The sequence below is a fragment of the Mesoplodon bidens genome (genome assembly GCF_964165515.1).
Source record: "Mesoplodon bidens genome assembly, chromosome: 4".
NCBI lineage: Eukaryota > Metazoa > Chordata > Mammalia > Artiodactyla > Ziphiidae > Mesoplodon > Mesoplodon bidens.
Genome location: NC_138160.1, coordinates 93381502 through 93395472, shown reverse-complemented (window position 1 = coordinate 93395472; position 13971 = coordinate 93381502). Strand labels below are relative to the sequence as shown.

General features: G+C 36.6%; 1 protein-coding gene across 15 annotated transcripts in view; it reads left to right on the top strand.

Annotated features, from left to right (window-relative positions):
* APC (APC regulator of WNT signaling pathway) overlaps positions 1-13971 on the top strand; it is a 138426-nt gene that overhangs the window by 55564 nt on the left and 68891 nt on the right. For 13 of the 15 annotated variants that reach the window (XM_081231313.1, XM_081231312.1, XM_081231311.1 and 10 more), the window contains 2 exons: positions 2770-2854; positions 9838-10039. The exons of 1 other annotated variant lie outside the window; for it this stretch is intronic. In XM_081231313.1, coding sequence (XP_081087439.1) covers positions 2770-2854; positions 9838-10039 — 287 coding nt within the window. Of the gene's footprint in view, positions 1-2769; positions 2855-9837; positions 10040-13971 lie in introns of those variants that run through there. One more of the 15 variants, XM_081231309.1, reaches the window with a different exon arrangement.

Sequence of the window (13971 nt, the reverse complement as noted above, 5' to 3'; positions counted from 1 at the left end):
TTTTTTTTTTTTTTGCAGTACATGGGCCTCTCCCTGTTGTGGCCTCTCCCGTTGTGGAGCACAGGCTCCAGACGTGCAGGCCCAGTGGTCATGGCTCACGGGCCCAGCTGCTCCGCAGCATGTGGGATCTTCCCGGACCGGGGCACGAACCCATGTCCCCTGCATCGGCAGGCGGACTCTCAACCATTGCGCCACCAGGGAGGCCCGGGATCATATTTTGAAGCATGCTTTTTAATTTAATATAGTCATCTTTTCATGTCATTAAATATTTTATAATATTTTCATAGTTCTATAATATTCCATTGTATGGCTAATGCCATACATTTATTTAATCCTTTATTGTTGGACATGCAGGTTTACATAGCCTTTTAATTTCTATTGTTGGTGTTATTTTAATTTTTCTTTATTATTTTTTAACATGTTTTTTAAAAACTGTTAATGTGCCATTAGTTTTGAAAAATTAGGTATATGTCCTATGAGATGCCAAGGATTTCTTTTTCTTGTTGTTTTTGAACTCTTAAGTACTTGTACCTTTTCTAAAAACAATATTTTTTGGTAATACCTGTTGTTTTAAAATTAGGAAACCAAAAACAAGCAAAAAAAATTGCTTGCAATTCTAACTTCCATAGAATACCACTGTTAACTCTTGATGATAGGCTTTGGAGAATAATCTTGTATAAAGAGAGACCTGATCAGAGCTGTGTTTTAAAAGGCTTACTCTGATAGTTCTGTGCAAGGTAGGACCATTTAGGAGTTCATTTTAGTAGTTTTGAGGTTAATAACCAGGATAGTGACAGTAAGAATAGAAAAGAGATGGCTATAAGAGAGATAATAGAGCTAGAATACAGAATTTGATAACTGATTGGGAAGATGAAGGAAGGGATGCTGAGGATTTGAGCCTGGAGGTACAAAAGAAGGCTACTGCCACTTAACTGAAGGAACACAAGGTGAAGAACAGGTTTTAGTGGCACAAAATGATAGTTCGGACATTTACATATGCAGTGCATATCATCCAGATGCACTGGATGTAAAGCATCTATCAGTCATACTGAGAAAGTGAGTCTGAAATTTGAAAGTGAGGTTAGAATTAGACATATAATTGGAAGTTATTTGAGAAAGGCAGTTGTTGAATTGTGAGACTGGGGATTATAAGAAATAGGGATAAGATTAAAGGATCATTGAAAGACTACAAGCAGCAGTGGATGGAAGGAGAATTGGGATCCTAAACACTGCAGGTAGCCTACAGTGGTAATCTCAAACTTTATGGAAGAGATGGTGTCCTAATGTTTATACTAAATGTTTTAGAGTAATCTACATTCGTTCGAGAAAGGCATCCATGTGCAAATTTATTTCCTATCCCACAGTTGTGATACACTCTGACATAATTTCTGAACGTGAATATCAGTCACCTCCATGTTCCCACATCTACTTATCTAAGCCTTTTAACCTCCAACATGGTCTATTATTTGAATGTCAGATCTTAAGGTCACAGGCTATTTCTTGTTGTTAACATAGGGATTCTTTTCTTAATGCTTATAATGTCACTGTCAAGGTAAACCAGTGACGTTGTCTTTGCTACATTTACTCACTTTTTGACAGATTTCCTTTTCAATTTATTTATGGATCATTTTTCATATAGAGGAACATTGCCCCTAGCTATAAGATTGTAAATGTTCAAATACACTGTTTTGCATTTGGAAACCTAGTTGGCCAACAAAAGATTTTGCTGTGAACTAGAATGGGATGCCTCAGAATATATAAATGTAAATGTATATAAATTACAGAAAAACTAGTAGAAGATGAAAGTTCCCAACCTTCTTTGACAAAAATTTATCAAGAGAAGGATTTAGATGGGAAAGGAAATAATGGATCAAAAGTCAGGAGACAATGAGCATACAGTCACTTAACTATCTGCTGATTATAAATCAGTGTACTAGTAGAATGTATATAAATGTAGTATATAAAGGCTTGCTGTTTATTGGGGTGTTAAATAAAACAGCATACTGTGTTAATCTGGTGTTTTTCATGGCCATGTTGGTATAAGCTTAAGAGACATGGATTTTAAACACATAACTAGCTTTTGTGCCTCAGGCAAGTCTTTGAGTCTCAGTTGATCTGTCTGAAAGATGAGAATGATCCGCTTTGCTATATTATTTCAGAAGTTACAGATAATATATCTTAACTATATATATAATATATTGCATGGAGACTACCCATAATCACCATTATCACAAAATATCACTGTTGTTGGGCTATAATTTATTTTTCATAATTAATAATAGGTAATATATATAGAGTACTTTACAATTTATGATACATTTTCAGATAGATCTGAAATAACTTTGTTCCCCGAGCAGACCTAAGTGCCAAGAAACTTAGAAGCATGTCTTCAAAAAGTTATTTAGGGGACTTCCCTGGTGGCACAGTAGTTAAGAATCTGCCTGCCAATGCAGGGGACACGGGTTCGATCTCTGGTCCAGGAAGCTCCCACATGCCATTGAGCAACTAAGCCCGTGAGCCACAACTACTGAGCCTGTGCTCTAGAGCCCACGAGCCACAACTACTGAGCCTGCACATCACAACTACTGAGCCAGCGTGCCTAGAGCCCATCTCTGCAACAAGAGAAGCCACCGCAATGAGAAGCCCACACGCAGCAACGAAGACCCAATGCAGCCAAAATTTTTTTTTTAATTTAAAAAATAAAGTTGATGTTATTAAAAAAATTACTTAGAATTTTGTCATGTTAATATATTGTGTTCTTTTTTACAGGAAGTACTTAAACAACTACAAGGAAGTATTGAAGATGAAGCTATGGCTTCGTCTGGACAGATTGATTTATTAGAGCGTCTCAAAGGTAGATTTTTTAATTTATTTTTTTAACATCTTTATTGGAGTATACTTGCTTTACAATGGTGTGTTCGTTTCTGCTTTATAACAAAGTGAATCAGCTATACATATACATATATCAAAGGTAGATTTTTTAAAAGTGTTTTGAAGTAATTTTTTTAAGCTCCAGTTGTCAGCTTTAGGTGTATATACCCAAGTACAGCTTCTCTTGATTAGAATGTTGGTATTGGGTTTTCTTGGCTTTAAATAAACTATTTTAGATTCCTTCCTTGATAATTTTCAGCTCTTTCTAAAACTCATTGCTATTCTGCTAGTCACTAAATAGGCCTTTAATAAGCTGTATGCCACAGACTGGGCCCATTGCTTCATCTGAAGGAGTCAGTGACCTTCTTTGTTCCGTCCAGGATAGAAGTGCTTTATCTTCATATACATATGGCCTGATTTTTTGTGGGACTGTTTCTCTTATAGAACCAGGAGTCAGTGAATTTCTCTGAGTATCAGCATTTGTGATAAGGATTTCTTCTGTTTCCTATATAAATTTGCTGCTCAATAACTGCCATAATTTAGTACTCCTACAGGCTTTATGTAATATATATAATGTATTTTCAATTATATTATAAAATGGCTTAAAATCAGAGCGCTAAAACATGAACCAAATATTTCATTTTTAAAAGATAGAAGCGCCGGGCAGTGCCGAGGAGGGAGTCGTGGGGTGGCTCACTGTGCTGTATGTAAAGTTTTCTCCGCGGGGGCTGAGTTTACATGACAAGTTATCTCTGGAGTTCAAGTGTGGGTTGAAACCAGCCTCAAGTTTCATCTGTCCTCACTGACCCGTGGATTTCTGTGTGACCAGCTGTGTGGGTTACAGGCTCTAGGTGCTCCAACCAAGCGTCAGGGCTGTGCCTCTGAGGTGGGAGAGCTAAGTTCAGGACATTGGTCCACAAAAGACCTCCCAGCTCCACATAATATCAAACGGCAAAAATCTCCCAGAGATCTCCATCTCAACGCCAAGACCCAGCTCCACTCAATGACCAGCAAGCTACAGTGCTGGACATCCTATACCAAACAACTAGCAAGACAGGAACACAACCTGACCCATTAGCAGAGAAACTGCCTAAAATCATAATAAGGTCACAGACACCCCAAAACACACCACCAGACGTGGACCTGCCCACTGGAAAGACAAGATCCAGCCTCATCCACCAGAACACAGGCACTAGTCCCCTCCACCAGGAAGCCTACACAACCCATTGAACCAACCTTAGCCACTGGGGGCAGACACCAAAAACAACAGGAACTACGAACCTGCAGCCTACAAAAAGGAGACCCCAAACACAGTAAGTTAAGCAAAATGAGAAGACAGAGAAATACACAGCAGATGAAGGAGCAAGGCAAAAACCTACCAGACCTAACAAATGGAGAGGAAATTGGCAGTCTACCTGAAAAAGAATTCAGAATAACGATAGTAAATATGATCCAAAATCTTGGAAATAGAATGGAGAAAATACAAGAAACGTTTAACAAGGACCTAGAAGAACTAAAGAGCAAACAAACAGTGATGAACAACACAAAAAATGAAATTAAAAATTCTCTAGAAGGGATCAATAGCAGAATAATTGAGGCAGAAGAACGGATAAGTGACCTGGAAGATAAAATAGTGGAAATAACTACTGCAGAGCAGGATAAAGAAAAAAGAAAGAAAAGAATTGAGGACAGTCTCAGAGACCTCTGGGATAACATTAAACACACCAACATTTGAATTATAGGGGTCCCAGAAGAAGAAGAGAAAAAGAAAGGGACTGAGAAAATATTTGAAGAGATTATAGTTGAAAACTTCCCTAATATGGGAAAGGAAATAGTTAATCAAGTCCAGGAAGCACAGAGAGTCCCATACAGGATAAATCCAAGGAGAAACACGCGAAGACACATATTAATCAAACTATCAGAAATTAAAGACAAAGAAAAAATATTAAAAGCAGGAAGGGAAAAGAAACAAATAACATACAAGGGAATCCCCATAAGGTCAACAGCTGATCTTTCATCAGAAACTCTGCAACCCAGAAGGGAGTGGCAGGACATATTTAAAGTGATGAAAGGGAAAAACCTACAACCAAGATTACTCTACCCAGCAAGGATCTCATTCAGATTCAACAGAGAAATGAAAACCTTTACAGACAAGCAAAAGCTAAGAGAATTCACCACCAAAGCAGCTTTACAACAAATGCTAAAGGAACTTCTCTAGGCAGGAAACACAAGAGAAGGAAAAGACCTACAATAACAAACTCAAAACAATTAAGAAAATGGTAATAGGAACATACATATTGATAATTGCCTTAAATGTAAATGGATTAAATGCTCCAACCAAAAGACACAGACTGGCTGAATGGATACAAAAACAAGACCCATATATATGCTGTCTACAAGAGACCCACTTCAGACCTAGGGACACATACAGACTGAAAGTGAGGGGATGGAAAAAGATATTCCATGCAAATGGAAATCAAAACAAAGCTGGAGTAGCAATTCCCATATCAGATAAAATAGAGTTTAAAACAAAGACTATTTATTACAAGAGACAAAGAAGGACACTACATAATGATCAAGGGGTCAATCCAAGAAGAAGATATAACAACTGTAAATATTTATGCACCCAACATAGGAGCACCTCAATACATAAAGCAAATACTGACAGCCATAAAAGAGGAAATCGACAGTAACACAATCATAGTAGGGGACTTTAACACCCCACTTTCACCAATGCACAGATATCCAAAATGAAAATAAATAAGGAAGCACAAGCTTTAAATGACACATTAAACAAGATGGACTTAATTGATATTTATAGGACATTCCATCCAAAAACAACAGAATACACTTTCTTCTCAAGTGCTCAAGGAACATTCTCCAGGATCATACCTTGGGTCACAAATCAAGCCTTGGTAAATTTAAGAAAATTGAACTCGTATCAAGTATCTTTTCCAACCACAATGCTATGAGACTAGATATCAATTACAGGAAAAATTCTGTAAAAAATTCAAACACATGGAAGCTAAACAATACACTACTGAATAACCAAGAGATCACTGAAGAAATCAAAAAGGAAATCAAAAAATACCTAGAAACAAATGACAATGAAAACATGATGTCCCCAAAGCTATGGGATGCAGCAAAAGCAGTTCTAAGAGGGAAGTTTATAGCAATACAATCCTACCTTAAGAAACAAGAAACATCTCAAATAAACAACCTAACCTTACACCTAAAGCAATTAGAAAAAGAAGAACAAAAAAACCCCAAAGTTAGCAGAAGGAAAGAAATCATAAAGATCAGATCAGAAATAAATGAAAAGGAAAAGAAGGAAACGGTAACAAAGATCAATAAAACTAAAAGCTGGTTCTTTGAGAAGATAAACAAAATTGATAAGCCATTAGCCAGACTCATCAAGAAAAAAAGGGAGAAGACTCAAATCAATAGAATTAGAAATGAAAAAGGAGAAGTAACAACTGACCCTGCAGAAATACAAAGGATCATGAGAGATTACAACAAGCAACTACATGCCAATAAAATGGACATCCTGGAAGAAATGGGCAAATTCTTAGATATGCACAACCTTCCAAGACTGAACCAGGAAGAAATAGAAAATATGAACAGAACAATCACAAGCACTGAAATTCAAACGGTGATTAAAAATCTTCCAACAAACAAAAGCCCAGGACCAGATGGCTTCACAGGCAAATTCTATCAAACATTTAGAGAAGAGCTAACACCTATCCTTCTCAAACTCTTCCAAAATATAGCAGATAGAGGAACACTCCCAAACACATTCTATGAGGCCACCATCACCCTGATACCAAAACCAGACAAAGATGTCACAAAGAAGCAAAACTACAGGCCAGTATCACTGATGAACATAGATGCAAAAATCCTCAACAAAATACTAGCAAACAGAATCCAACAGCCTATTAAAAGGATCATACATCATGATAAAGTGGTGTTTATCTCAGGAATGAAAGGATTCTTCAATATATGCAAATCAATCAGTGTGATACACCATATTAACAAATTGAAGGAGAAAACCATATCATCTCAATAGATGCAGAGAAAGCTTTCAACAAAATTTAACACCCATTTATGATGAAAACCCTCCAGAAAGTAGGCATAAAGGGAACTTACCTCAACGTAATAAAGGCCATATACGACAAACCCACAGCCAACATCGTTCTCAGTGGTGAGAAACTGAAACCATTTCCACTAAGATCAGGAACAAGACAAGGTTGCCCACTCTCACCACTATTATTCAACATAGTTTTGAAAGTTTTGGCCACAGCAGTCAGAGAAGAAAAAGAAATAAAAGGAATCCAAATCAGAAAAGAAGAAGTAAAGCTGTCACTGTTTGCAGATGACATGATACTATACATAGAGAATCCTAAAGATGCTACCAGAAAACTACTAGAGCTAATCAATGAATTTGTTAAAGTAGCGGGATACAAAATTAATGCACAGAAATCTCTTGCATTCCTATACACTAATGATGAAAAATCTGAAAGTGAAATTAAGAAAACACTCCCATTTACCACTGTAACAAAAAGAATAAAATATCTAGGAATAAACCTACCTAAGGAGACAAAAGACCTGTATGCAGAAAATTATAAGACACTGATGAAAGAAATTAAAGATGATACAAACAGATGGAGAGATATACCATGTTCTTGGATTGGAATAATCAACATTGTGAAAATGAGTATACTACCCACAGCAATCTACAGATTCAGTGCAATCCCTATCAAACTACCACTGGCATTTTTCACAGAACTAGAACAAAAAATTTCACAATGTCTATGGAAACACAAAAGACCCCAAAATGCCAAAGCAATCTTGAGAAAGAAAAACGGAGCTGGAGGAATCTGGTTCCCTGACTTCAGACTATACTACAAAGCTACAGTAATCAAGGCGGTATGGTTCTGGCACAAAAACAGAAATATAGATCAATGGAAAAGGATAGAAAGCCCAGAGTTAAACCCACGGACATATGGTCACCTTATCTTTGATAAAGGAGGCAAGAATGTACAGTGGAGAAAAGACAGCCTCTTCAATAAGTGGTGCTGGGAAAACTGGACAGGTACATGTAAAAGTATGAAATTAGAACACTCCCTAACACCATACACAAAAATAAACTCAAAATGGATTAGAGACCTAAATGTAAGGCCAGACACTCTCAAACTCTTAGAGGAAAACATAGGCAGAACCCTCTATGACATAAATCACAGCAAGATCCTTTTTGACCCACCTCCTAGAGAAATGGAAATAAAAACAAAAATAAACAAATGGGACCTAATGAAACTTCAAAGCTTTTGCACAGCGAAGGAAAGCATAAAGGAAAGCAAGACCAAAAGACAACCCTTAGAATGGGAGAAAATATTTGCAAATGAAGCAACTGACAAAGGATTAATCTCCAAGATTTACCAGCAGCACATGCAGCTCAATATCAAAAAAACAAACAACCCAATCCATAAATGGGCAGAAGACCTAAATAGACATTTCTCCAAAGAAGATATACATATTGCCAACAAACACGTGAAAGAATGCTCAACATCATTAATCATTAGAGAAATGCAAATCAAAACTACAATGTGATCTCATCTCACACCGGTCAGAATGGCCATCATCAAAAAATCTACAAACAATAAATGCTGGAGAGGCTGTGGAGAAAAGGGAACTCTCTTGTACTGTTGGTGGGAATGTAAATTTATACAACCACTATGGAGAACAATATGGAGGTTCCTTAAAAACCTAAAAATAGAACTACCATATGACACAGCAATCCCACTACTGGGCATATACCCTGAGAAAACCGTAATTCAAAAAGAGTCATGTACCAAGATGTGCACTGCAGTTCTATTTACAATAGCCAGGATATGGAAGCAACCTAAGTGTCCATCATCGGATGAATGGATAAAGAAGATGTGGCACATATATACAATGGAATATTACTCAGCCATAAAAAGAAACAAAATTGAGATGTTTGTAGTGAGGTGGATGGACCTAGAGTCTGTCATACAGAGTGAAGTAAGTCAGAAAGAGAAAAACAAATACCGTATACTAACACATATATATGGAATCTAAGAAAAAAAAAGATCATGAAAAACCTAGGAGTAAGACGGGAATAAAGACACAGACCTAGTAGAGAATGGACTTGAGGATATGGGGAGGGAGAGGGGTAAGCTGTGACAAAGTGAGAGAATGGCATGGACATATATATACACTACCAAAGGTAAAATAGATAGCTAGTGCGAAGCAGCCACAAAGCACAGGGAGATCAGCTAGGTGGTTTGTGACCACCTAGAGGGGTGGGATATGGAGGGTGGGAGGGAGGGAGATGCAAGAGGGAAGAGATATGGGAACATATGTGTATGTATAACTGATTCACTATATGTATAACTGATTCACTTTGTTATAAAGCAGAAACTAACACACCATTGTAAAGCAATTATACTCCAATAAAGATGTTAAAAAAATACTGTATGCTAACATACATATATGGAATTTTTAAAAAAAGTTCTGAAGAACTTAGGGGCAAGCCAGGAATAAAGACATAGACCTACTAGAGAATGGACTTGAGGATATGGGGAGGGGGAAGGGTAATCTGGGACAAAGTGAGAGAGTGGCATGGACATATATACACTACCAAATGTAAAATAGATAGCTCTTGGGAAGCAGCCACATAACACAGGGAGATCAGCTCGGTGCTTTGTTACCACCTAGAGGTGTGGGATAGCGAGGGTGGGAGGGAGACGCAAGAGGGAGGAGATATGGGGATATGTGTATATGTATAGCTGATTCACTTTGTTATAAAGCAGAAACCAACATACCATTGTAAAGCAATTATACTCCAATAAAGATGTTAAAACATAAAAAGATAATATAATTGCATTAGCAATATTTTAGACCACTTAACGCAATTGTTTTATAAAAACTTGTCTGTATTTTATTTAGAACTTAACTTAGATAGCAGTAATTTCCCTGGAGTGAAACTACGGTCAAAAATGTCCCTCCGTTCTTACGGAAGCCGAGAAGGATCTGTATCTAGTCGTTCAGGAGAGTGCAGTCCTGTTCCTATGGGTTCATTTCCGAGAAGAGGGTTTGTAAATGGAAGCAGAGAAAATACCGGTTATTTAGAAGAACTTGAAAAAGAGAGGTAACTTTTCTTCATTAAATAGTAAACTTTTATGCTCCAATTTTTGCTAGTATTTTGTCATTTTTAATGATACAAGATAGGAATTATGAAGCGTGTATGGTGGATGATCACAAAGACTTAGAGAGCATTTTGCATTTATTATCTCAAAAACTATGTTATTGATTGTACTTACCTTAAATCGAAAAAATGTAATGGAGGCAATTTCTTGGGATTCTGAACTTCTACTTTGTCACTTAAATACTCACATGCTGTGTACATTAATACACATGATCACAATAGTTATATCTGGCTAAAATATGTAACTGATTTTTAATTGAATTTCTGGTTATCTTTTGAAATGAATTAAATAACTACTAGATCCAGTATAAGATGACTGTTTCCATTATTAAAGGCCTATTACAAGTGGCCACAAATGAAACATTTTTTAATTTATCAGTTTCCGAGTCTAAAAAATGTTACTTGACATAGAATAAGTTCTGGTTTCTCAGAGCTAGCGTATTAATTCTTTTCTTCTTGAAGTTAAAATCATCTCACTACAAGTATCAGAATATATATCATTATTAGGAACTTTTTCAAGTGTTTTGTACCTTCTAAAAACTTATAAATTCCTTTATGTGTGATTAATACCATATTATATTACTAAAAGTTCTATTAGACTTTCAAGAAATACTCAAATGTATAAATGTTACCTATTACCTCTGGAACCTTGGTCAGGTTATTAAATTTTTGTGTCATTCCCTTCTGTAAAATAGAGATATGATTCTACCTTGTGGAGTTATGAAAAATGAATATTAATATATGGAAAATGCCTAGCGTATCTCACTGAGAGGCAAAAGACCTTTTACTACTTTCCCTCTGGTTTCAGGTTTGTCCATCTCTAAAAATAGGGATAATCATCTGGACCAGAAATATTGTTAAGCTTTCTTTACTCTCCTGAGTTTACATGAGTCTCTATTTCATACCCTGAACCGTGACTGTTTCTGAGAGTCTAGGAAACACTATCCTGAAAAATAAGAAGCTAATAACTAGGGTCTACAATCTTCCATCTCTTTGTCCCCTTTGAGCTCTGTTAAGAGGAATGTGAGCATACTGACTTTCCTAGGAACTTACTTTGCTTCATGTAGATAAAAGTCTAATTTTATTAGCAGAGAGAGAGGGGGGAGAGTATATGTGTGTGTAGTTCTGATACATCTTGTGTCCTCTTGGTTTTCACTGTGTTTGGGGGTAAATTTAGTTCTTGTTTATGTGACAAAATCTTTCTTTTGCTCTCACACCTGATAGTTTAGATAGGTCTAGGCTCAAACTTATTTTCCTTCTTCATAATCAATGTCACTGATGAGAAATTTGGTATCAGTCTGATTCACATTCCTTTTCAGGGAACCATTTTTCTTCTTTTGAAACTTTCAGAATGCCTTGGTATATGTGTTGTTTTGATTCATCACGCTGTATACTCGCTGTGCCCTTTTGCTCTGGAAATTTATTTTCTTTAGCTTTCGAAAATTCTGTTATTTCTTTGATGAGTTTTCTCCCTCTGTTTTTCTATTCTTTCTTTCTAGACATCCCTTAAGTCATAGATCAACTATCTCTGTGTCTCTTTTTTTCTTGTTTTCTGTATTGCCCAAGATAATTGAGATAAGTGTTAGAAAGTAGTCAAGCCAGGACTCAAACCCAGGTCCATAACCTTTTTGAACTTCAGTTTTCCAGTCTATAAAATGAGCATAAGAATAACTACCTTAAAAGATGTTGTGAGGATAAAATTCGATTTTTAAAAAAGTACTTAGCACTATGTCTGATACACTCAATAGGCAGCTATTGTCACATTAGCCATTAATACATTTAACAAATATTTAAGTGCATAATACATGTGCCATGCTCTTCTAGATGATCCTGAATTAGCTAGAGGACTAAGAAGACATGAGATTTACATTTTAAAGAAGACTCTTGACAGTCACTAAATAAGCCTTTAGTACAGTAATCAAACCATAGAGACCCACCAGCTTCTGGGTCTGGATCTTGTTTCAGTTTTGAGTCTTAAGCACTGTTGTGTGAGTTACAAGATCAACTACTCTCAGTCAACCACTTGTTATGCTGGCTCAAGACTTGGTAACTTTTGCTTCCCCAGAGCATTTTGCCACAGTTTGATCTTAAACTTGAGAGTAACAACTTGTCCCTCCTTCTCCTTAACATTTTCCTCACTCCACGACCATCACTAACATTAGCCTATCCATTTAAGCACTTTTAGCACCCAGATCTTATTTAAATAAGCCTATTTATTGGAGAGTAATCAGAGGAAATAGCATCTCCATGTATCCCTTATTTCCCCACCTTAGTCCTGGTAGGTCCTACAGGTACTCAACAGGCAACATTGAAAAATAGAATCAGATCTCATTTTTATGTCAGTTTTAGTATCCAGCCTGTGAAAGAGATTCAAGATTTTTACATTGCTTTCTCCTGGTTCTTTTGTCAAAAATGGAAGGGAGGGGACAGCTTCTCATTGGTCAGCACATCTCCCCCACCCCAGGTTGTTACATCATAACTGGGGCCTGGCTTCCTTCCCATGGATTCCCTCACTACTGAGGTTGCCACATCAAAAGTGAAGGCTTATTTCTTATTTTTTAAATTGCTTCTCAGTAAAGGAAAGGGAATTTTAGCAAGAATAGAACCTTCCACATACTCACATGCATACATATTCTTCAAGAAAATATAATCAAATAGAATTTTAAAGTAACAGTGTCAGAGTGGGGAACAATTCTGTGTAAGAGCAAACCCCAGAAGCCATAATAAAAAATATCCTCAGATTTGACTACGGGAAAATTAAAATTTTCTACATGGCAAAAACATAGTGAAAAAACAAGTGTAAACTGAGAAAAAATATTTATAACTGACAAAGTGCTATCATTCTTAATATAGAAGAGATCCTATAAATAAGTAAGAAAAAGTCACAGAAACGGAAATACAAATGGATTTTAAACTTGAAAAAATACTTAACCTTACTCATACTAACAGAAATCAAATTATAACCATAGTGATGTACCATTTCTTAAAATCCTAGGTATGTAAAAATTTTTTAAACATTTCATAAAATGTTTGCATTGGTGAAGGTGGCAAGAGCATAAATAGGTACAATACCTAATAAGGGCAGTAATTTTAAAATTTACTTACCCTAGGAATTTATCTTCTGTACATGCTTGCACATTTGTGAAATGAACTTATGTATAAGGATATTCAGTGCAGCATTGTTTATAATAGCAAAAGATTAGAAAGATCCTAAATGCCCTCCAACATAGAACCAGTTATAGTTTATCCCTGTATGGATTCATGAGTATCTTTGCAACTAGCAAAAAACACATAGGACCTTTTTATGTTCTGATACAGAATGATCTCCAAGATAGATTTTTAAGTGGGAAAAAAAAGTTATACGACAACACACATAAAAATATGCTACTATTTATGTTTAAAAATGTACACGTAGGGCTTCCCTGGTGGCGCAGTGGTTGAAAGTCCGCCTGCCGATGCAGGGGACGCGGGTTCGTGCCCTGGTCCGGGAAGATCCCACATGCCGCGGAGCGGCTGGGCCCGTGAGCCATGGCCGCCGAGCCTGCGTGTCTGGAGCCTGTGCTCCGCAACGGGAGAGGCCACAACAGTGAGAGGCCCATGTACCGCAAAAAAAAAAAAAAAAAAAAAGTACATGTAATTATATACATATATCCTTGCATTTTTATAGAGTGTCTCTGGAAATATATACATGAGAGTGATAATAGTGGTCGCTTTGGGAAAGAGCCACGTGAAAGGAGATAGATCATATACTTCTTGTACCTACTGATTTTTTCCCATTAACACTCTTATTTTGCATTTATCTTTTTTTTTTTTTTTTTTTTTTTTTTTTTTGGTATGCGGGCCTCTCACTCTTGTGGCCTCTCCCATTGCGGAGC